The sequence below is a fragment of the Microtus pennsylvanicus genome, chromosome 17 (assembly GCF_037038515.1).
Source record: "Microtus pennsylvanicus isolate mMicPen1 chromosome 17, mMicPen1.hap1, whole genome shotgun sequence".
In the NCBI taxonomy this organism is placed as follows: Eukaryota; Metazoa; Chordata; class Mammalia; order Rodentia; family Cricetidae; genus Microtus; species Microtus pennsylvanicus.
The window spans coordinates 5435862-5459472 of record NC_134595.1 but is presented as its reverse complement, the minus strand read 5'-3'; the positions used below and the strand labels follow the sequence as shown (position 1 = coordinate 5459472).

Below are 23611 nucleotides of genomic sequence, written 5' to 3'. Positions count from 1 at the left end.
TGTGTGCGTGTGTAAACGTATATACATATATATGCATATATAAATAACAGGACAGAATGCACTGAAACCGCTTTAATATCGACTTAGCACATATGAGGTAGGGGTTTAAAAGAGGGGGGCATAGTAGTTGGGTGTTACTTGAGTCCATATAGCCTAGCTGTGATTTCTTGAGTTTTTTTAATTTATCCTATTTCTCCTATCCCTGACTACTCAAGGGACTAAAGATAGGTAATACCCTTTTAAAGCTAAAAGATAGTTGTTTTTATGCCATGACATTTTCGTCCAAGTGAAAAAATAGAAAATTTCATGAGAAATTTATTTATGTATTAAGTGCATACATAGCTAAATCTTTAATATCTAATCTATACTGAAGAAACTATTTTAATAGTGCTTTGTAATATACTTACTTTTCCTGAATGTACACATTAATTTTTAAAGGAATATACCACATATATAAATTCTTAATTCCATTACCTTGAACAACAACTTGGTTGCTGGGCACTAGAATCTGCTGTCCATCAGTGGTCTGAGCATACTGTAGAATAGTGGTACCCGGCTGAGTGGCAGCTGCATTGGTCATGGTTAATGTCTGAAGGCCCTGTACCCCATCGGTACCATTGTTAGCCAGCTGTATTGCTCCTCCCTGGGTAATGGCAACTAAAACCCAATGAATTTTATTGTTACAAGTTTAATTAACACCACATAACCTTTAAAACGCACTAAACCCATGCAATTGGCAAAGCATAATGTGAAATCATCACTAAGCAAGACTCGGTATATTCAAGTGAATGTGTACTCAGGAAAGCATATCCGGTTTTCACAAGAGAAGTGTACTCACAAGCTATCCTACAATAAATAATGCATGGTGATAATAGTGAACTCATTTACACTGGAGGTTCTCCTTCACAATGGCACTTCACTGCCTCGGCTACTATTTTATATCTGCTGCCCTAATCATATGCATTTCTTGTAGGGAGGAAATTAATGTAAGAGGCACCCAATAAATGTTTGTTAAAATATAATTAATAGAATCATGTCAGTGAACTATATTTTCTAACTCTAAAGCAATTTATAAGATCTGCCAGTAATGCACTTGAATGCCATGTGAATAGCATGACATTTCCCCAGGGGCTACGGCAGGAAACTCACTTCAGACTACGACTTTTGAGACCAACCTGGAGAAAAATGGTAGGATCCCATGTCAAAATAAATAATTTTAAATTAAAAAATAGATAAGTAATTTTTTTTTTAAAAAAGAAAAAGAATCAAGTAATACACTGCTGGCCATGAATGTTTAAGGCCTTGGGCTCAGTCGCTAGCACATGCTACCCATCATCCCCACCAAAAATTTCATCAACGGCAGAAACGAAATAGCCTGGACCATAGTAATACGAGTGTCTCCTAAAGTTTAAAATTAAAGCTCAAGATCATCATTTAGATAAAGTATTTCAATACATTTTAACTCCATCTCTGAGTCCTCCTATAAGGTCTTCCACTGACTGATGAATAAACACGTCTGCCACTATTTGGCAACTGGATATTAATGAATACATACCTAACAGACATTTCCTTCTTAAAAAACCTAAATCACCTTTATACAACACTACACAGAAAAAGCTAAATGAATGTAAATTGTTCTCTCTCTCTCTCTCTCTCTCTCTCTCTCTCTCTCTCTCTCTCTCTCTCTCTCTCTCTCTCTCTCTTTCTTTCGAGACAGGGTTTCTCTGTGTCTTTGGAGCCTGTCCTGGAACTAGCTTTTGTAGACCAGGCTGGCCTTGAACTCACAGAGATCCATCTGTTTTTGCCTCCCCAAGTGTTGGGATTAAAGGTGTGTGCTACCATTGCCTGGCAATTCTGTTACATTTCTTCGAAATCTAAAAACATCTGATTGTAGAGATGTGTAGTTGTTACAAACATTAAATAAGATCACATACATAAACATTTCTTTGAAAATGCTTCATAAGATTTAAACATGTTTTTCTAACTGTGTAATATTTACTTGTTCACCTGATTATTTTAAAAGAGTAAGATATTTTCAGCAAAACAAAATTCATTAAAACAAGAATAGAAAGATAATTATAAATTATCTCTAAGTGAACTTAATGACTACCAAGAAATACAAACTAAGGAAAGATTATGTTATATTTTAACTTAATCTAAACACAATTACATCTTATTAGCTGAGATTTTTCTACATGTATAGAACAACTTCTATAAAAAAATGAAAAAGGAGGGATATATACAATCCTTCCTACAGGGAAAGGACGAGAGAAGTTTACAGTTTATAGTTTATATAAACCTCTAACCCTTATCTTTGATAACCATGTTAACTAGGTTAAAAATACAGGGCTTTAGATGACTAATTTTCCAAAAGATCCAAGTTCAAGCCAGCATCTACAAGGCGGCTAACAAACATCTGTAACAATGGCTCCAGGGGATCCAAAGTCTCTTCTGGCCTCCATAAGCACCACATACATGTGGTGTTGACATACATGTAGATCATTCATACATATATAATAAAATATTAAGTTTAAAAATAAACAAGTTACAAAATACATAGTTTGCTATATATATGAGTATTCATTATGATGCTTCTTAGGGGAAAAATATAGAATGTAATGCCAAATCAGTTTCATCAAAGGCACACATGCACATACAAATATGACAGTGGATAAAATGAATAAAGCTTAAGAAAAACTCAAAGTACTAGTATATTTAAATATTAATAATTAAATACTAACTATTAATTTTAATATGAAAAGTAAAGCATCTAAGGGGACGGCAGTTAATCGTATACTTTACTTCTTTTCAGTTTCTGTATGGTTTGTCTAAAACTCATCCTTTCTAGTTCAAGTGAGACTCTCTGCAACAGTGAATCTATTGTTCATAGGAATGTGTTATACCACAGTATGTTCATGCTTATGGAACCATCTTGAATACTTAAAATTATCTGGGTATGAAATTATCCTAAACTAAACACAGACAAAAACCCTGTCTCGAAAAACAAACAAACAAAAAATTAAACAGAGAGGGGGATAGCCTTTACAGCTGCCAATAAAGAATTTAAAAAGGAAAAAAGGTCCATCTAAGCTTATTTAGCTTAGTTATCATAGATAGTAAAGTAGTTCATCAGAAACACCAGACAGATGACTTAGTGGCTAAGAGCGAGCTCTTACTCTACTCCACTTGTAGAGGACCCGGGCTTGATTCCCAGGAACAAATTAGGCGGCTCACTGCCACCTGCCACTCTAGCTCCAAAGGATCTGACCCAGAGGTTCCCAGAGCAGCTGCACACATGTGGTGCACATAAATCCATGTAGGCACACACACATAAATAAAAATAATTAATATTTTAAAAAGTCCTTATAAATAATATCAAAAGCTTCAGTTTTGGAAAAGCTAAAAATACTGCTTTAGGTATCTATTTTTAATACAGCTAGAATACAAATTGCCGGCAGGCAAGCCAACATTATGCTGCCATTAAAAGCTAGTAATTTATGTGTGAATCATGTAAGAGATACATTGGAAGGTAAGGCTAAAGGGAGAAAAAAAGAAAGTGACATTTACACAAATGTACTCAAAAGTACCTTCTAATGGATTCAGGTAAAAGATCACACACACAAAAAAAGGAAGAAGTATGACAGAATTAAATCAGGGCAGATATGAAATGGAAATTAATGGTTGTCAAAGTTTAAAAAAAAGCACAGCAGGGCTGGACCAGCTAAGAGCACTTATTGTCCTTTCAAAGGACTCTGATCAATTCCCAGCACCACATAGTGATTCACAACCATCCATAACTCTAATTCCAGGGGATTCTAACTCCATCTTCTGACCTCTGTAGGCACCAGGCACAACCAGAGTGCACAGGCAAAACATGAATACACACAGTGATTTATTTTCATTTTTTTGAGACATGATCTTTCTATGTAGTCTTGGCTGTCCTGTGTCACTAGCCCAGAACTCACAGAGATCCGCCTGCCTCTGCCTCCCCACTGCTGGGATTAAAGGCGTGCACCACCACCGCCCGGCCTACATCACCTTTTAGATGAGAACAACAATAACTGAACACAATGACACTCCCACCTGAAACCCTAAACACAAAGATTTTTAAATGTTATTTTTAGAAGGCAGGATTAGATAAACAGTTAAACTGCTGGAGCTATTTTTGGTCTTCATCATAGTGTTCCTTTATCTGAAGAGTACACATCTTAACATTGTGAGAGCTAAATCTAGCTATTTAGTCCTTCAAAGACTTTCAGACTGCTTCATGAACCTGTACTAAACTGAAGAAATGTAACTGACTTAAACACTTACGTACTTCTAACACTAGAAACTAAAGCCTTTTCATTACAGATTTCTGGCAATAGGGCAAACAACAATGGCAGCAAAAACCTTGGCATTTATCATTTCTTTAGAGAGAATCTAACAGTTTTCATAACAGAAAAACTTATTACTCACTGTACTGCCCACTGCTAGTCTGGTAAATTGGAGTTGGCACCGTTACAGTGGTGATGGCAGGGGCTGAAGTCTCCTCTTCTGACTTTTCTTCTTCAATCCTTGGCACCCCTGGTGCGTCAGAAGATAAGTCATTCAAAATTTTCCTAGAAAAATAAGGAGCTATTTTAATTAAGAATAAAATTCACTAAGAATAAATTATAAACATCAGAAAACTGCTAACATATAGGACAAAAGTTTAAAAAACACGAACATATAAATAAACTCCAAACAAAGAAGGGATTTTAAATATAAGAAGTAGGTGTGGGTATGTGTGTGTTGAGGGGGGGCTGCAATAAGTAAAACTACTTTGGTGTTTTTGTTTTAAATACCTTTGGGTGTTTTGGCTGCATGACTGGTACCTGCAGAGTCCAGAAGAGGGCACTGCAGACCCTATGACTAGAGTTAGATGGTTGTGAGTCCCTATATGTGTCCTAGAAATTGAACCCAGATCCTTTGGAAGGGTAGACAGTGCTCTTAACCTTGAGCCATCTCTATCCAGCTTCCACAAGCCATATATATTTATTATGTGTGTGTGTATGTATGTATGTGTACACGTACACACACACACACACACACACACACACACACACACACACACACACACCCTGAGACAGGGTTTCTCTGTGTAGACCAGGCTGTTCTGGAACTCACAGAGATTCGCTAGCTTCTACCTCCTGAGTGCTGAGATTAAAAGCATGCATCACTACCATCCAACTTAATTTGAATTTAAGACAGTATCTTGCTGGGCGAGGTGGCACAGGCCTTTAATTCAAGAACTCGGGAGGTGGAAGCAGGTAGATCTCTGTGAGTTTAAAGTCATAACCTGGGTTGTTATACAGAGAAACCCTGTCTTGAAAAAAGCAAAACAAAAAGTGTCTTATTTATTAATCTCAGGTTGACAAAGTGAAAATTCTCCTGCCTCAGTTTCCCCAGTTACACACCCTGCATTCCATGGCTCTAAATATGTATATTTACAGATAATTAAACAAACCTGTAACATGAAGATATATCCTTTACTGAGGATTATGGTTAAAGGTTAAAAATTAATCATTTAGTGTCACACTCTGATCTAGCTCCCTTCTGTATGAGAATCCAAACACGCAGACTAAGACATTGCTCACATTCTATTTCTGGTTGCTCTAGACCATACTGGTTGAAGAGAATAAACAACTTTTTTGAAATAAATTCTTAATCCAGAATCAAATATTTGAACACCTGTTTTATAATCAGTTTTGGAGACTTTACAACTATCACTACAGTATCACCGTATTTGTTCCAGCCTGCTTTCTTTGCCTGCTATGATCTTTCAAAATACTCATTCTCTTCACACACTTATTAGCCCTATGGTTCTGTCCTTTGAAAATTTAATACACATGGCTTCTGTTTGTTCAGATCAATTACTGGTAAAAATTCAAGCCAAGTGAGAGCAAATGGGGCACCTTCCTGCTGCACACAAGCCAACTGCTTTATAAGGATAGGCTGTTCCAATAAAAATCTACTTTATATTATCAATTTCATTTCTCCACACTTGCAAGCATGTTATAAGCATCTGTTAAACAGTTTGTTATAATCTAGATATAAAGGCTACATTTCAAGAATTCATAAACTTCATATAACTATTACCCAGTGTGAAAGTATCATTACAAGGTAGGACAACAAACTTTATAACCCAGTCTTTCTATGTTTTGTCTCAAAGCTTTCATTTGATTAAAGCATATTTTATTTAAATAACATTTGCTAGGATTTTGGCCAGAAAAAATTTGAGACAAATTTTGCCCTCAATATAAAGCTGGTGTCTCCATGGGTTTTGAGTGTGACTATGGTCAGAGGCATGTGTGTGGACACCACAGGACAACGTTGTGGCGTTGGCTCTTCCCTTCCACCTTTGAACAGTCACTAGGCTCGAGAAAGCACATTTATCTGCTGGAGCCATCTGGCCGATTTGCATCTATGATTTCCATACAGAAGTCATGTGATTTCTTTCTTAGTATTTTGTGGGATTCGCTTCAGGATCAATGATATTATATACTAACGTGAGATATACTTTAACGTCTCAAAATCTAACACCTGCTATATTTAAAACAAAAGAGATGGGCTGGAAAGATGGCTCAGCAGTAACTGGCTTCAACTCACACTGTAACTCCAGTCAGAGAGGATCTGACATCTTTTTTTTTCCCAGTCCCTGCTGGTACTTCATGCACATGGTGCACAGAAATACATTCAAACAGTCATATACACAAAATAAAATAAGTAACAGATTAGACATATTACCTATAATATATACCCCATGATGCAGTGATAATTTATTTGTATTTTAATAAATAAAGCTTGCCTGAAGATCAGAATGCAAAGCTAAACCACTAGAGGCCAGGGAGTGGTGGCACACACCTTTAATCTTAGTGTTTGGGATCACACATTTTAACCCCAGCACTGGGGAGGTAGAGACAGTAGCGATACGGCTGGGCAGAGAGAGGAATATAAAGGGAGAGAGACAGGGATTCACTGGATTGTGGAGTCTGAGGTCTGGTGGAGAACAGTGCAGTCTAGGCAGTCAGAATCGCCCCTTCAGTCTGAGCATTTCTCTAGTGGCTTACTGCTCTGCTTCTCTGATCTTTACCTTTACCCCCTTTATCTGTCTCTGGTCTTTTATTATTTGTGCTACACCACAACATAAAATTTTTAAGATTTCAAAATCAACTGACTAATAATATTTAGAACTCATAATTTGTGAGGACAGAAAAAGAGCATAGTAACAACTGTAAGTAGGCACACAGAAGAAGGGGAGACATCAACTTCCCTTTAAAAAAGGGAGTGAGGCTAGAAAGAAGGCTCAGAGTTAAGACCCAGGTTTGATTCCTGGCATCCACAGGCAACTCCCACCCATGTGTAACTCTGGTTCTAGGGTATCCAACATCTTCTTCTGACCTCTGTTGGCACCAGGCATACAACTGGTTAATAGACGTAGGCCGACAAAACACCATACACATAAAACAAAATAAATCTAAAATGAATGATAAACAATAGGAGCGTAGCCTGGCAGTGGTGGCACATGCCTTTAGTCCCAGCACTTGGGAGGTAGAGGCAAGCAGATCTCTGTGAGTTCAAGGCCAGCCTGGTCTACAAGAGCTAGTTCCAGGACAGGCAGCAAAGCTACAGAGAAACCCTGTCTTAAAACAAACAAACAAACAAACAAAAACCCAAAAAACAAAAACAAAAAAAAACCCAAAAAAACAACAGAAGCTTAAATAGGCATAATTTAAAATAACAAGGAAGGTAACTGTAAAATTCTGAAGTTTACTGAATTCTAAAGTCAGCTTAAGAGATTAACAGGCACATTGTTTTTAAATATACTTAACATGACTGATAAACACACTGTTTGGACCTTCTTTGAGGAGGCAAGGAAAGACTGAACCCAAACCAGAGGATGTGAGCAAAGCACTGCTCTGAAAACTATTAAATACAGGTGTTTGCTAAGTACCATGACATAAAAAAGTCTGTAAATGTACAGCTGAGTAGATCACTAGTGTCTCCCCTGAGCAATGCTCTACTTCAAATGTATTCCAGACTTTGAAAAGGAAAAGCAGCGGTCAGCACAACTACAAAAACAGAATGAGGGGAAATGTTTTGTTTTGCCAGAACTGTTGAGAGCAGTGGTTCTCAACCTTCCAAATGCTGTGACCTTTTAAGACAGTAAGATAGTACCTACTATTGTGATGACCACAACCATAAAATCTTTTGTTGTTACTTCTTAACTATAATTTTGCTACTGCTATGAATTGTAATGTAAATATCTGTGTTTTCCGATGGTCTTTGGGAATCATAACCCACAGGTTGAGAACCACTGGTTTAGAGTAAGGCATAGTCTTATTTTGTATAGTAAATGTCAACTTATTTGAGAAGTAACTCCAGAGAAATCATCTACAAGGTACTTGCTTGAGCAGCTGTCTCAGTGTCTGACACCTACTATCTGCCAAGTACTAAGCCTTTCGCATGTTCCTGACTCTAGTAAGTCACATACCTGTAGGAAGGCCTCCTTGAAAGAATTTCCCTTCGTTTTTGGGAATCCGTTACACTATCCACAGACTCCTGTGAATCTTCACTTTCTGCAATAGTTGAAATCTGAAAACAAAGAATAACTTTATCTTGATTATCAAATTTAGTTCCTAGAAAATATTTAAGTCCAATACAAATATAACTCTTATACACGCTTCAGTTTTTAATGGAGACAACTCATCTCCTACAGACTAAAATGATGTCATGGAAACAAGAACATTTGTCCTGAAAATGTCTTTAATTTCTCCCAAGCAACCAATCCTGAATGTATTACAAACAGCAATTATTTCTTGCAGTTGTTAGAACAGAACTGCCAACCAAAATAATGTTTCCAACATAAGGACAAGAACAAATAGCCCTAAGTCTCTAACAATATATTTTCCTATAATTGTTCTGCAAACACATATTTACAGTTGTACAATTAAGTCAGTGATTCTTTACCATGCTGTAGACTGTTTGTCCTGGTTAGTTTTATGTCAGCTTGACACAAGTTAGAGTCATCAGAGAGGAAGGAACTTCAACTGAGGAAATGCTTCCATAAGATCTGGCTGTAGGAAAGTCCGTAGGGGCATTTTCTTAATTAGTGATTGATGCAGGAGGGTTCAGCCCACTGTGGGTGGGGCAATCCTAGGCTGGTAGTCCTCAATTACAAGAAAGCAGGCTGAGCAAGTCATGGGGAACAAGTCAGTAAGCAGCACCCCTCCATGGCTTCTGCATCAGCTCTTGCCTCCAGGTTCCTACCCTGCTTGAGTTCAGTGTCTTGACTTCCTTTGACGATGATCAGTTCTAAGAAAGTGTAAGCCAAATAAACCTTTTCCTCCAAGTTGCTTTGGCCATAGTACTTCATCACAGCAATAGCAAGCTTAATGAAGACACTGACTGTTGTTTTCCTGCAAGCCAGTAAACATCCTCTACTATACATAAATATGCTTCAAAGTTGGCATTCTACAACCATTTTTGGGTAAAGCTTCAAGGTAATAAATGGGTTATGCATTTCTGTTAAGAGACCTTAGACTGGAAAATGAGGATGAGTGGATAAAGACTCTGTGGAGTAGAGAAACTGGAATTTACTAAGAACTTACTTAGATTTCATGCTAACACAGCCATATAGTTCATTATTTCACACAGTAAACATCAGTTCCCAGATAAGCCCTGGTCTTATGCTCACAGAAGATAGAAGAACTGAGACACAATAGGGTAGGCAACTCACTGGGGCCACAAAGCTAAAGAATGTGGACCCTGCTCACAGTCAGCACTTCACTTTAGACTTCACCAGAACTAAAATCCTGGTGGTCCCAGTGTCAGTGCTATCAGAAGCAACAACCTCGTGGTGTTTTAGATCACTCTAGACTCAAAGTTCATTCATAACAACTTTTTCTAGTCTATATTGCAGGGGCCTCGTGTGCTTTCTTCCATGAGGTATTTATGATGCTGTCACACGGAGAAGTAGACTTAAAGAAGACAAGAGGGCCTGTGTGGGTTAGCACCACCTCAAAATAGTCAACAACAACAAGGAAAACTATACTCAAAGAGAAATTCCAAGAGAACTCCACATTCAGTCCACGCTAAAGACTCTAGGTTGGGCACTCACCCCCTTTGACAGCGCTACATGATATGTATGCTCACTTCAGAGAGAAATAAGGAACACTTTAGCCGCTGTACAAAGAGAAATTCCAAGAGAACTCCACATTCAGTCCACGCTAAAGACTCTAGGTTGGGCACTCACTCACCCCCTTTGACAGCGCTACATGATATGTATGCTCACTTCAGAGAGAAATAAGGAACACTTTAGCCACTGTACGTAGCCCACTCACTGTCTCTACACCAATGTTCTCACAGATTAAAAGATCATAAACTAGGAAAAGCACTGAAAGAACATGAGAAATCAGTAACCAGTAAATTTAATGGGCAGCACTGTGGCAAGGGTACTTATTTCTGCTAATCTTAGTTCCCCTTTGGCTTTCTTTGTATCTGACTCTTACATATGATATACCGCACCCTTATTATTTTTCCCTGGAGGAAAAGGAAGGCAGATGAGTATTTTCTGGTCACCCAGGCTGGCCCCAAACAGACAATTCTTCCAGCCCTGTTTCCAAGTACTGGGGTTATTATATGTACCACCATACCTTGCTCTTAACAACTGCCAAGATCTTAAGGACACACACTGCACACAGAAGACCTCATTGATATTGAAACTCACTAAAACAAGCTCTATGAGCTAGTTACTTACATACTGGGCTTGGGAATGTAGCTCAGTTGGTAATGTTTGCTAAGGATGAACAAGAGCCTGGGATTGGTCCCCAGCACCATATGAAAGCAGGTCTGGTGGCTTATGTGTGCAAACCTAGCACTAAGGAGGTGCAGACAGAAGTCAGTAATTAGTTCAAGGTTATCCATGCCATATAATAGGTACCAACCTGGGCTATATAATTCAACAAAAACAAGACAAAATATATAAATAAGTAAACTAACCAGACTGGTTTGAAATGTAATACTGCCTTTTTTAGTTACGGTTTTGTTTCCTATACCAACTAGGTGGATTTGTTGCCCTTCTCCAATCTAAAAGATTTGCCAATTTAGATGGAAAGAATTAACTAAAATGAGAAAACCCACATGACTATAAAATGTACCAACACCGAGAGAAACCTGTGTACCATCTTTACACTTAGAATTAGGTGATTATGATGTAGCAGTTCTAACAAATATAGCAATCTGGTGTGTGGGTTGTTAACATGGAAGAAGCTATGTATGTGGTGGCCAGGAATACATGGGAAAACTCTCTAACTCTCAATTTTGCTGTGAAACTAGCTGCTCTTGAAAAATAAAATCTTTAAAAAAATCATATAGGGTCTATGATTTTTACACTCAAAAATATCAAAATCCAATTTTATAAGTATTCGTAGCATATAAAAGTTAAAATCCAAAAGCAGGCTCCACGATTTCACACTCTAGCAGAACTCCTCTCCCCTATCCTCACACCTCCTGACACGTCCCTTAATGCCTGACTCCCCAAGTTCCTTAAACATGTCTTTATCTTTGGCCATCTGTAACAGTTCAGACATTTTAAAAACCCAAACAATTATTTATTTTTATAATTTGACATTTCAAAAGAACTATACAGTGGTTAGAAATAAAGAAATGTTAAAAGTATACAACCCTTTGCAAACTTAAAGTGTTTTTGATTAGCTACGGTTAAGATTCCTGATTTAGATAATATTTCACTCAAAAAGGCTTAGTAAAGCCTAGATAGAATATTGATCTTAAAACTTGCTCTGTTTATCTCCCTGACAAACAAGAGAACTGGGGTTTGGAGAAATGGCTCAGAAAAGAGCACCAGCTTCTCTTTCACAGGACCTTGGTTCAATTCTCGACCTTGGTTCAATTCTCAGCACCCAAGTGGCAGCTTAGAACCACCTTCAAACTCCAGTAAGGATACCCTCTGTTGGCATCGACAGGTACCAGGCACACACAACTTGTGTACGCAGGCAACTAAGACATTTTCACATGGGCTTATATATTTACTTTTAAATTTTAAATGTTACTTCTAAAAGTTCTTAGGATAGGCATAAATATTTAATTTATTCACTAACAGAGAACAATGTCCTTAAACGTGCTTCACTGAAAGATCATTGACATCTTTCAACAGCAATTTTGGTCAGGGATGAGGTGCATGCCTTTAATCCCACCCAGCACCGAGGCAGGGCCTGCAACGGCTGTCTATACAGCAGCACTTACCCTATCCACCTAGGCTTAAGGTTTTGGAAGTGTGATTGGATACTAAAAGATATTGAATATTAAAAGAGAATTCTAAATGTAGAGACTAGCAAAACTAAGCACCTTTTAGCTGTGCGTAAAACAATTTTTTTTCATTTCCATCTATCAACGAGGTAAACTGTCAATGTCATTTATCCAATGTATTTGATCTCTGTATCTAAACTGGTTATTGTCCTCCAGCAAAAAGGTATGGCTTTCTTTTTTTTGAAACAAGATCTCATTATATATATAGCTCTGCTGGCCTGGACCTTGCCTTGGAGACCAGGCCTGCCTTGAACTCACAGACACCCATCCCCGTCTCTGCCTCCCTGACACCAGTGTTAAAGGTGTGGTCTCCATACCCAGCTAGTTTCATATTTAACAGAGAAGTTCAGCAGCACTGAGACTGAGACTTCTGAAAAAAAACTAAGAAAAGCCTAAGGCTTTAGATAGGAGTTTTTAAAGAAAACAAACCTACAATGTTTACCATGAAAAAGGTTAAGAAAGCATCTACAAATTTCTCCACAGCTTAAGTTTCTTCTAAAAAGTAATTACTCTTTCATTTGTGGCTAACACCCTCCTTACCACCACCAAGAAATGATAGTATAATTTTTTGTTTGTTTTGTTTTTTTAAAATCTACTGGGTAAAATATCCCTTCAAAGCCCTCGTTTGCCACCACCAAGATCAGAAACTTTGGAACACTTGTCTTGGGTTAACAAAACAAAAGCTAGCTGGGCAGTGGTGGCACACGTACTTGGGAGGCAGAGGCAGGCGGATCTCTGGGAGTTCGAGGCCAGCCTGGTCTATAAGAGCTAGTTCCGGGACAGGCACCAAAAGCTACAGAGAAACCGTGTTTCGAAGAAAAAAAAAAAGCTACCCCTCCTCCCCTTAAGTCAGATGACAGCAATGCTGTGTAAGGGCCACAAAAGCACCATATTATATAAGGTTTTCACTGCTGTCCCCGTCATATCACAAAGCATGAAAAAAATGTGTCTACCAACACCGAGTCTCCAGCTGCTTTCCTCCTCCTTATTCTACTTAGGGAGCCAGCACTATCATGCTATTCTTTTCAAATTTCAAACATGTTCATTTCCACATCTTTGGACTGTTTTTATCACTGGCCTGGCTCAGCTGCCTTTCCTGTCTTCTGATATTTGCTCTCTGTGTTCCCCAACCACCTTAAATGAATTGCAGCAACCTTCCCTTTGCATCTTGATCTGCCCTTTCCCCTGTTTTATTAACCTCTGGGCACTGATCCTCACCTGACATATTCTATTTTCTCATAGTGTGTCTCTCCACTCACATGTGATCTTCATGAGAACAGAGGTATTGTTTGTTCACTGCTGTCTCTGATAGCACCTAGAACAGTGACTGCACACAGCATGTGATCAATAAACATTTGCTGAAGAAATGGATATAATAATTTAAAGTAATAAAATCTACAAATCCTTTCTGGTACATTTTTAGACAGTAAGTGCCACTCCCAACCCTGTACACAATGAGATGTGATTTGTACATGGAAGAATGTATTGGGGCAGCACAGTGAAGCTGTACACGGAATACTAATACAGCTCAATCTCTGATAGTACTATATTAAGATGTATCAACAGAAGTACCACTGTTCTTATTCTCCCATTGAGAGACACATACCCTGGATATTTTGGGGATTTTGTTCTATAATACTAACATTCTACCATCTATAAGTCTGAGGGACACTGTCACTCTGTTTGATAACCTCTTCTACACCACTATCACTGTTAACACTAACATTGCTGACTGGCTGAAATAACTGTAAGTTTAACACATTCTCCTGGTTTAGAGTATTTAACAAAAAATATACAGATACATCTCCATATAATCCAGGTTTCAAGGAGTCCAACTTTTCTCTTTTAAATGTTTTTAAAATTATATAGCTCACTGTGATGAAAATGTATTCTTGAAAAGACAAATATATTTTTCTAACAAAGTTAAGGACATTTACTACTTGGGTTTAAGTTATGTTGCCCCAAAATAAGATTAAAATTAAGAAGACAAGCAACAATTAAATATCACATTTTCTTAAGGACTGTAATACACATTTTGTAGCCTAGTTTTATTTCTTAATTAAAATAAAACCTTCTTAAGTGAAAAAGAAAGAGCCAATGTGCTCAATGTCAGTTGATTATTACAATGTGAAGAAGGTCCAGTCTCTTAAACTCTTGACTAGCAGACCATGTTCTCTCCATTATGCTCTAGAGAAGAATTCAGGTATGGAATCAGTAATGAGATAATATGGAGGATGACAACGTAGCATTCAATGCACAAAAACTAAGTCAAAAGACTACTTATGATTGTAGTTTCTAGAAACAGGCCTTTATTTGAATAATACTGTCACCAACTTGTTAATAAAGTCCATTCCCAGTATCTTCAGGATTTCACACGACAACAGCTTTCTACCCCCTTCAGTGGTCAAGCAAACCAAAAGAAAGAAAAAGTAGAAGAGGTAACAGCATCTCAGTACCTCCGCATAAAGCTGACACCCTGACGTGGGTTTGGATGACAGTAACAGAATGGCTGTTCTGGGACAAAGGAGGAAGCGCTCCTCCCCCATGCGATTATCAGTCAGTTTTGGCTACCCTACATGGAAAATGCAACAGCTCTCATCAAAAACAATTAAGGCTGAGCAAGAGAAATCAAAGATACACCATATAGTAAATGCAGAAGAAAAGGAGAAGCCTGTTGAATCTGGAAATTTTCCTTAAAGTAGGAAAGGGTGTGAGGGAAGAAGGGAGAGAAAGCAGTTCGAGTGAAAGAATCCACTTTGTTTAGTTCTTAGGGTCACCAGGTCACAACACCAGAAAGGCATAATTCTGGCAAGCTCACAGTATTTCAGCCATTGGACTTCCCCAGAAGGTACGGCTTCCTCTTTGTCAGTGTTTATGCAGTTCTGGACTAGGGTTGGGGAGAGATGTTACAGAGGGTTAAGCAATAACCAAGTAATGAGTAGGCACAACACTCAGGCTGAGAGTTTGACGTAACCCTGAAATCCACGTTCACAGAGAAGGACAAAGACATAAATAATTTCTCACCTTCCTTTCTAAAAATAGTTTTCTTCAAATCTAGGACCTAGGACTCACCTGAGTTCCGGAGAAAAGTCTTTTTAAGTCCTTACAGGAAGACTGTGAAGTAAAAAATATGAAACGGGAGGCTGGGGTTATGGCCTACTTGCATGAATGTTCAGTCTTTGTTTTTTTTTTTTTTTCTTCAATTGCTGAATTGGCAAAGAAATATACTGCCACTGCTCTTGGGTCCCTAGGCCTAAGTAGTCACCTTCAGAAAGAGTGCCTTTATTCCCTTTTACCCCAAAGGAACAAACTCTCCAAAGAGTCAGACAGTATATGTGATACAATTAAAGTCTTATGATGGACCTCCTGTACATACTATTATTTCAAAGTTATAAAGTCTACCTTTTACACAGCCAATATTATGTCTGATGTGATCTCTAAGTACAAATCCTATCTCAGTCTTTTCCCCATACAAACTCAGGCTCACTGCAGGTTAACTTCCCTTAATTGAGGCACATCAGCCCCACAGGCCTTTCCCAAACATTTCCACTCATCACATGGATTTACTAATTTAAAATAATTTAAACAAATGCTTTTTTTCTGTAGATTAAAAAAAAGTAATTTTCCTTAGGTCTGTCCCTGCATATATAGCAGAAATATACAGAAACAACACATTCCTTTACTATGAATAAAATAAATCTACGCTAGATGTGTCTTTATTTTCACAACTAAAAGGAGACAGAAACGGCTATAAACAAGTTGTTAAAGTATATGCAGAACTTTTTATACACATACCTGAACTGTCTGGACTTGTGGAGACTGGATGACTGATGGCTGGGCAGCCTGAATAACTCCATGGACTTGGACTGTCTGCCCATTGGGCAGCTGCACTAAGGTTACGGTGGGAGCAGAAGATGTCGCGTGAGCTGCTGGCATGGATACCTATGGAAACATGGAAAGCAATCACCATCACAGAAACCTCTCAGGTTCAATATGAAGTAGCTTATAATTAGCAAAAGTATGACCTTCCTGATTGTAAGTATTTCAACAATGTGAAAGAAATCAATGATTTAATACTCTTTAAAAAATTTAAACCATATACAAATCCCTCTTCCCCTCTACTTTTCAGCCTATCCCGAGAAACAAAAACAGTCAGTTATCTCATGTGGTATCTAGCCAGGCCTCCTAGTTATCCTCTCAAGGCTACAGAATACTTCCTTCATATGCTGCTTTACAGTTTCTGGCCTGCTTTGATATCTACTTTTGCTTTTTTATAAAATTAAAGGCAAAGTAATAAGAATTATCTTCACTTAAAGACAAAAACATATTAAGAGATTAATTCACCCAAGGTCAACAACAGACATGCTAGCCTTAAGCATCAAAATTTTCAGAATACCCTGGTGTTAAATAAACCATGTTTTAAAACCTTAACTTTTCAAATTTGGGCAAATAGGACTTACTAAATTTAGAACAACACATTCTAAAATATATTATAATATTCTAGTTTATACTAATTATAAGCATGTCTTTTCATTAATAAGAAAGTATATGAATTATAATTAAAACTTTCAATTCCTCCCATTCCAAAAAAAAATGACTAAACTGGTTAACAGGTGGTATTTTAGGATGTGTGGTGTGTGTGTGTGTGTGTGTGTGTGTGTGTGTGTGTGTGTGTGTGTGTGTTGTGTGTAATACAGGGAAAGACACATACCACTGCTCAATGTCAGAAGCAGAGATACAGCAGCTCAAAAGGCTTCAGTGGTCTAATCATAAAAAAACCTACACACATTAAAAGAGTTTTCAAGCCAGGCACAGTGGCATGTGCCTTTAAACCCAGTACACAGATGTAGGGAGACCTCTGCAAATTCCAGACCAGCCAGGGTTACAGTGAGACGCTGTCTCAAAACAAATAAAAATCTTGCATTTTCATCAATCAGAGTGGCATATGCTCATAATACCAATACTAAAGAGGTAGAGGCAGAAGGATGCTGCAAGTTTAAACAAAGTCAGCCTACGCTACCATTTGAGGCCCTGTCTTAAAAAGAAAAAACAACCTTCTCTATTCTGAGAATATAGGAGGAATAGCCTGGTAAGGTTTCCATTTTAGATAAGTCACTCTAGAGGCTGAATAACAGAGACACTTCAGCAGGAGAGCACGGGAGGTGGGGCCATGAGAAAGCCTATACAGTAGTTAGGGTAGGTGAGAAAGGCCAGAAAGAGGGCAGTAGGTGGTAAGGAAAGGCTTTCTGAACGACCAGTGCAAGAGGGGAATTAAAGATGCTAGCAGTGGCAAACAGGTGTGGGAGAGCTGGGGCTGTGGTGAAAGGTGCAGTACTGAACAGGAGTTTGCAGAGAAACACAGCAGGAGGGGATGCTTCCATCAAGCTGGGAAAAAGATCTTTTGAAGACAAGTTATCTTTAGCACAAAAAATAAAACTAGAAGTTTTTTTTCTTAGATGGCTACAAAATCTTTGTTTTTAGTTCTATTCTCTCTGGTCACTTGCAGTTATGTGTAATTTTACCTGGCTCTCTAAATGTGCCGAGCACTCTGTATGCAGAATAACATAGGTAGTCTATTCATAACATCGGAATCGAAGAGCGAACTAAGAGGATGCGGTCCCCTCAAGTTACTCGAGTTGTCTCATCTTAACTCCCAAGTTGTCTTCTTCCATGCATCCTTTAAAGGCGAAGGTACTAGCTCAGTGACTTCTACCCTAGCTATTCCTAAGTTTTTCCACAGACATGTAGTCTAACATAGAGTACCAAACAGCCGGACTGCTTTCTTGTGTATGTGGGCAGGAAACAGACACGTACTCTAGCTCTAACACGGGGTTTATCTCTAGCTCTCCTTTTGTCACTTTTATGACAAGGTTTCAATTGATTATCCGCTGACCTTGAACTTGGGGTTCACCTGCCTCAGACTCCCAAACAGCAGTTACTATAAGGCCTAGCTAAAACTCCCATGTATTCCTACTACCAGCTCTACCATAGCATATCTGCCATGTTTTTATTTTATTTGCTGTTATTTGTGCCTGCTATGCCTGTGAGGCGCTTTCCTATCACAGGTGTCCGACCTTTGATATTGTCATGTACAAATGTATTGGGCCACATTCACAACTACCTTGGGAGCATGTGGCCTGGTCCCAAGTGAAATACGCTTGAGAGGTGGTTCTCAAGGCACACAGACGCATTCAGTTTTTACAACACTCTATCATGGAACCTATTTTTCAGTTTTAAAATCTATTATAAATATCTCTGTATATTTACTAAAAATATGACTACATAATAGAATGTATTATAGAATTTGTTTAATAAGTCTTATATTACTTTTTACTTGGATTTATTAAAATTTTACATTCTCATCTGGGTGGTGAATGTCTGGAACCCTGAGACTGAGGAGGGTGAGGCAGGACTGCTCTAGTGTGAGGCCAGCCTCGGGACACAGTGATGCACTGCCTTAATAAACTAAAACTGCACATTCTCATCATCAAAACCACAGGTTTCTTTAAACTTTAAATTCTAAAAGGAAAATAAGATGTATCATTTTATGTTGATTATCTTTCTTATTTACACTGATTTTGTTTTCTTGCCCCTCCTATTCATTGACAAAATCATAATCATCTTATCTTGCCTTAGCTTTACAATGTTTTCCTAGCATTTAAAAGCTGGTGTTAAAAATTTATACAGAGTCAGAATTAACAGGAAGTTATGTTAAAATCTATGACACACACATCTCTCGAAGGCTCAGGGAACACAGTACAAGAGGAGGTGAAGCGACCGTAAGAGTCAGGAGGGAAGGAGTGCTGTGAAACCCTTTGCTCTGGACAGCACGTTGCTGTTACACTAACTCAAAACAGTCTCCTGTACAACCACTTGCAAGTCCACACTTCAGTAACGCCCCCCTCATGTAAGCAGCCATAATTAAACTCAGTGGGTCACAACAGTAACAACAACAGAAGGACATCAGAGTGGAAGGACCTTGGAAAGAAGGGGTCATGAGCATGACCCAAATATATTATATGACTGTATCGAACTGTTAAAAACTAAAAGAAAAAAGTTTTAAAGTGTGGTGTATTTGTAAAGGAACTTAGATGGGCAAATAAAAAAATGTAATTGTAACAAGATAAGAAGAAAGGAGAAAAGCATTCTTAAAGTTCACTCTTGACTACACATTTCATTTTTAAGTCTTCAGTGCTGGAGGGATGCCTAATGATAAACTGAGCATGTTCCCTTTTGAATTCCAAATTATATTTCATGAAATTGATTTTACTTTTATATGTATAATCATATAAATGTGGAAACTAGGAAAGGAGGCAACAGAGTTTTCTAGGCTGAAGAGCAGATGGATTAATAGTAACAAACTAAGAAGACCATAGATGACCAATTCATGGAGGAAGAGAAAGCCTGATTTGTACCACAGAAATCCAGGTGCTGAGGATCGCCAACACTGTAATAGGTGGCATGAAAAGAAGGGCTGAAAGTAAGTAAAAGGGCGGTTGGAGGCTCTTAAGGAAGAAATGGATCCTTTCAATCCCTGTAGAAGAAAAGTCTGGCCCACAGAGGAGAACAGTGGAGAAGTACTACAGATAATGGGTCTTAACCACAGAACACCAGAACGATTGGTCACTATTAAATCCCAGCCCTTTCTCTCCCTTGCCTCTGGGGGCCTAGTCAAACTCAAGGAGAAGGTCTAAGACACTAACAGTTAAGTTCATCCTTTGGAGCTATTGGACTCCAAATATATCCACAAAGCTTCCAAAGTAGCTTCTTAGTCATTTATATCTATCTACTTATCATTTAATGTTGAGGCATGAGCCCAAAGCTTTGCATGTGCTAAGTACAAGTTCTACCATACAATTCTATCTCCTCATCTCCCCCCACTTTAATCCTGGGCAGACATCCAGAGTGTTAAGAATTTGGTGGACGCCTCTACTGGGAAAGATGGAGACCGAAACAAATGGAAATGAAGATGAAGAGCTATATGAGCATCTAAAAAAAGAGAAACTAAAAATAATCACCAAAACAAGACAAAAATGAAAACCATCCCCCAAACAAACCCCTTCCCCTGAGGATAGAAGAAGACACTGCCCTATGAAAAGGGAGAGACACTACGAAACACCAAAGGACTACCCAGGGAACAAACACAACACTTGGAAACATGTTAGCAAAATAAAAATTCAAACGGTAGGATGGAGTGTATAGAAGAACCTCCCAAAAAAGCAGAGCAAAAAGGATGAAAAGCAGCAAAGAAAACAGGAGGAAAATAAAGAAACAAACAAACAAAAACAGTCTCAGAAGCGTAATATCTGGATCACAAGGATCCTAAAAGACATACAAAACAACCACCAATTAACTGAAAGCAACTGCCCCAAAGTGACGATGTGAATTTTCACTGTAAGAGGGGATGACTAAATACAGAGAACAGAAATGAACCAATTTATTAATGCTTTTTATATGTAGAGACCTAAAGTACTTTATAATATGCTAGATATAAGAAATGAATTTGATCTCAAATTTTGTAAACAACACTAAGTGGACCATAGAAAATAACTAATAATTTTTTTTTTTTTTTTTTTGGTTTTTCGAGACAGGGTTTCTCTGTAGTTTTGGAGCCTGTCCTGGAACTAGCTCTGTAGACCAGGCTGGTCTCGAACTCACAGAGATCCGCCTGCCTCTGCCTCCCGAGTGCTGGGATTAAAGGCGTGCGCCACCACCGCCCGGCTAACTGATAATTTTTAAGAAAGTCTTCTTACCAAGAATTTTTATGCCAGCTAATCCGTTCATGCTCTACCTTATTAAGAATACAAATTCCTGAAGAAAGTCATGAGAAGAGAAAGAATTCCCAAGATGAATATATATATATATATTGAGGGAACAACCAGGCCAGAAGAACACATGTTGAAGGCTATCATCATCAAGGAACCTGCTTAGCTAAATGCTCAGATGAGCCCCAACTTCTCTGAGTATGTTGTACTAAGCCTGTATTCATTCACTAAGTGCTGCCTCGTCTGATATATTAACTGTCTTACCTGAGATCTGCAGGGGAAACCCTGTTTTCTTAAGAGAAAAGACAGGCAGCCTGCCTACTCTGTTCTTGCTGGAGCTCCAGTATCTGACTCGCCCACCCTCATCCCACCTGTGGCGAGCCCTTTATTTCTCAGGACTGATTTTGATCAGTCATTTCCACTGCGGATTCTTAGCTGAGCTAGGGCAAAGCAAAGCCTCTGGCAGGATTATTTTTCTCGGGAGCTTCACTTTAGAGAGGAACCAGCCAGGCATGGCTGTGCACACCTTTAACCCTAGCACTGTGGAGGCAGAGGAAGGTGGATCTCTCTCGAGTTTGATACCAGCCAGGGCTACACAGAGACATTCTGTCTCCAAAAATGGGGAAAGGAAGTATCAGTCTTACCCTACAGGTTTATATATTTGTTTTTTTATATTAAGCACTGTTTTCATGAATATTGAGGTAAAGATTTGTTAATAAAGAATAAACAGGTGAGAGAAAAACAGTAAATATAGAGATGACGGCCTTAAGGACAGGATACTTAAAACCAGACTAAATGTACTTAGAATGCACAGGGGAGAGACTGCTATCATTCTTAGGACTGATTCAATTTGCTTGCTTTTTAGTATCAGACTATATAAACTTAGGTTTCCAAATATATCTGTACCTCCAGGTCCCAAAATAAGTCTGTGTGGTATTAAAACAAAAACAAACAAACAAAAAAGGCAGCTGTCATAATCAAGGTTTTATTGCCTTGAGAGGGCCAATTAATTTGTTATTAAAAAAGTAATTATTTCTGGATCATGTCACTACACAAACTATATTAATGTTTAATGATGCATTTTACTGTTAATTAGTCATTACTATCATTTCTAAACATACGCTAATACTAACAGTGAGTCGGCATTCCGATACTCTCTTGGAAGAGACACAGCCTGGATCTCTCCCTGTATTTATACCTGGGCTAATGTGGCAATCTGTGGTTGTGCTTGAGCTGTCATTTGTTGGTTTTCAGCTTCTGTTACAGCAGCATCTCCACTCTGCTGGTTGTCTGCTCCAGATTCCATGGTCATTTAGTTACCTACAATAATATGGAAGAACGTTACAAGCACTACAGTGCTTTGTACTTTCGTGACTTTAAAGGCAAACTTAAAGTTATAAATAGGTCTATGTGATGGTTAGGTTATTAAATGCACTTAGAAATCTAGTTAAAACAGAATAGAGCTGACCTTTTACTCAATTTGTTCAAATCTGCTGAGCTATAAACCTAGTACCTTCAAACAACAAACAATGAAGAAATTCAAAGTCTTCCTTGGATGTGTCTTGCTAACAGGAAATAGGGATGGTCCCTCTCATGACTCTTCCTTTACTAACGAGGAGGGCAGAGGGCAGCAAAGCTCATTCTCTCAAGCTGCACAGGTCAGGTTCAGAGAGAGGGTAGAGAGCAGGGCGAGCGTCAGGTCCCTCCTCTAGGCATTTCCTCCTGTCAGAGCAAGAAGCAGAGCAACTGTAAGCCACGCACTAGTAGACAAAAGGTACCAAGGCAAATCAGCCCAAGTTTCAAAAGCCCACACAGTGGACCACAGAGGTAAAAATGTAAGATTAAAGGCAGAGCCGCATCAGAGACTCCACTCCTCAGTCATCGCATAGTGCAACACAGAAGCAAAACACATTTTGAAATACTTGACTGTCAATACTGAACTCTAGCACATGTAGAGCCCATTTTGCTAAGAGTTTTGCAGATCTGTATAGTGCTCTGGCACCTCACGGCAGCAGAAGTCAGTGGAGCAGAGCCCCTAGCAGCAATGGGTACAATAGATTAGTAAATTTTCGGATAACAAGAAGCAACCCTTTCTAAATATTACCAGACAAAAATGAATGTACTATGAGCAATATCTATACTCATTCCTCACATAACGGAAAATCTCAATGCTTTACCAAACAACTCTAAAACTAAGAATCAAAACTGACACATCCTTATGATCATTATAATACTATCAACATGTATCAAATATTTAATACATCATTATTTATTTATAAGTTTAAAATGATGATAAAATGTTTCTTCAGAAATTAATATACAAAGTCAGAAATACTAGCACCCATAAAACACAGACGACAAAGTAAAAAGGTCACAGACTTGACAAATGGTTATTTAAAACAGTCATAAAGCCGCCAAGACACTGGGAAAATAACTGCCATGAGCACCACAAAATCATCAAAGTTGGAAAACTGAGTCAGTATGAAACTTTTACAAAA

General features: G+C 38.3%; 1 protein-coding gene across 13 annotated transcripts in view; it reads right to left on the bottom strand.

Annotated features, from left to right (window-relative positions):
* The window catches only part of Creb1 (cAMP responsive element binding protein 1), a 60056-nt gene that overhangs the window by 20067 nt on the left and 16378 nt on the right, over nt 1-23611 (bottom strand). For 3 of the 13 annotated variants that reach the window (XR_012908195.1, XM_075951901.1, XM_075951900.1), the window contains exons 2-7: nt 22312-22433; nt 16144-16290; nt 15421-15462; nt 8516-8616; nt 4459-4601; nt 475-657 (exon numbers count right to left, since the gene is read on the bottom strand). Coding sequence is in view for 10 of the 13 variants with exons in the window: in XM_075951901.1 (XP_075808016.1) it covers nt 475-657; nt 4459-4601; nt 8516-8616; nt 15421-15462; nt 16144-16290; nt 22312-22425 (730 nt within the window). In the remaining 3 variants the exon portion in view is untranslated. Of the gene's footprint in view, nt 1-474; nt 658-4458; nt 4602-8515; nt 8617-15420; nt 15463-16143; nt 16291-22311; nt 22434-22626; nt 22836-23611 lie in introns of all 13 variants that reach the window. The other 10 variants (XR_012908196.1, XM_075951899.1, XR_012908197.1 and 7 more) reach the window with 8 other exon arrangements.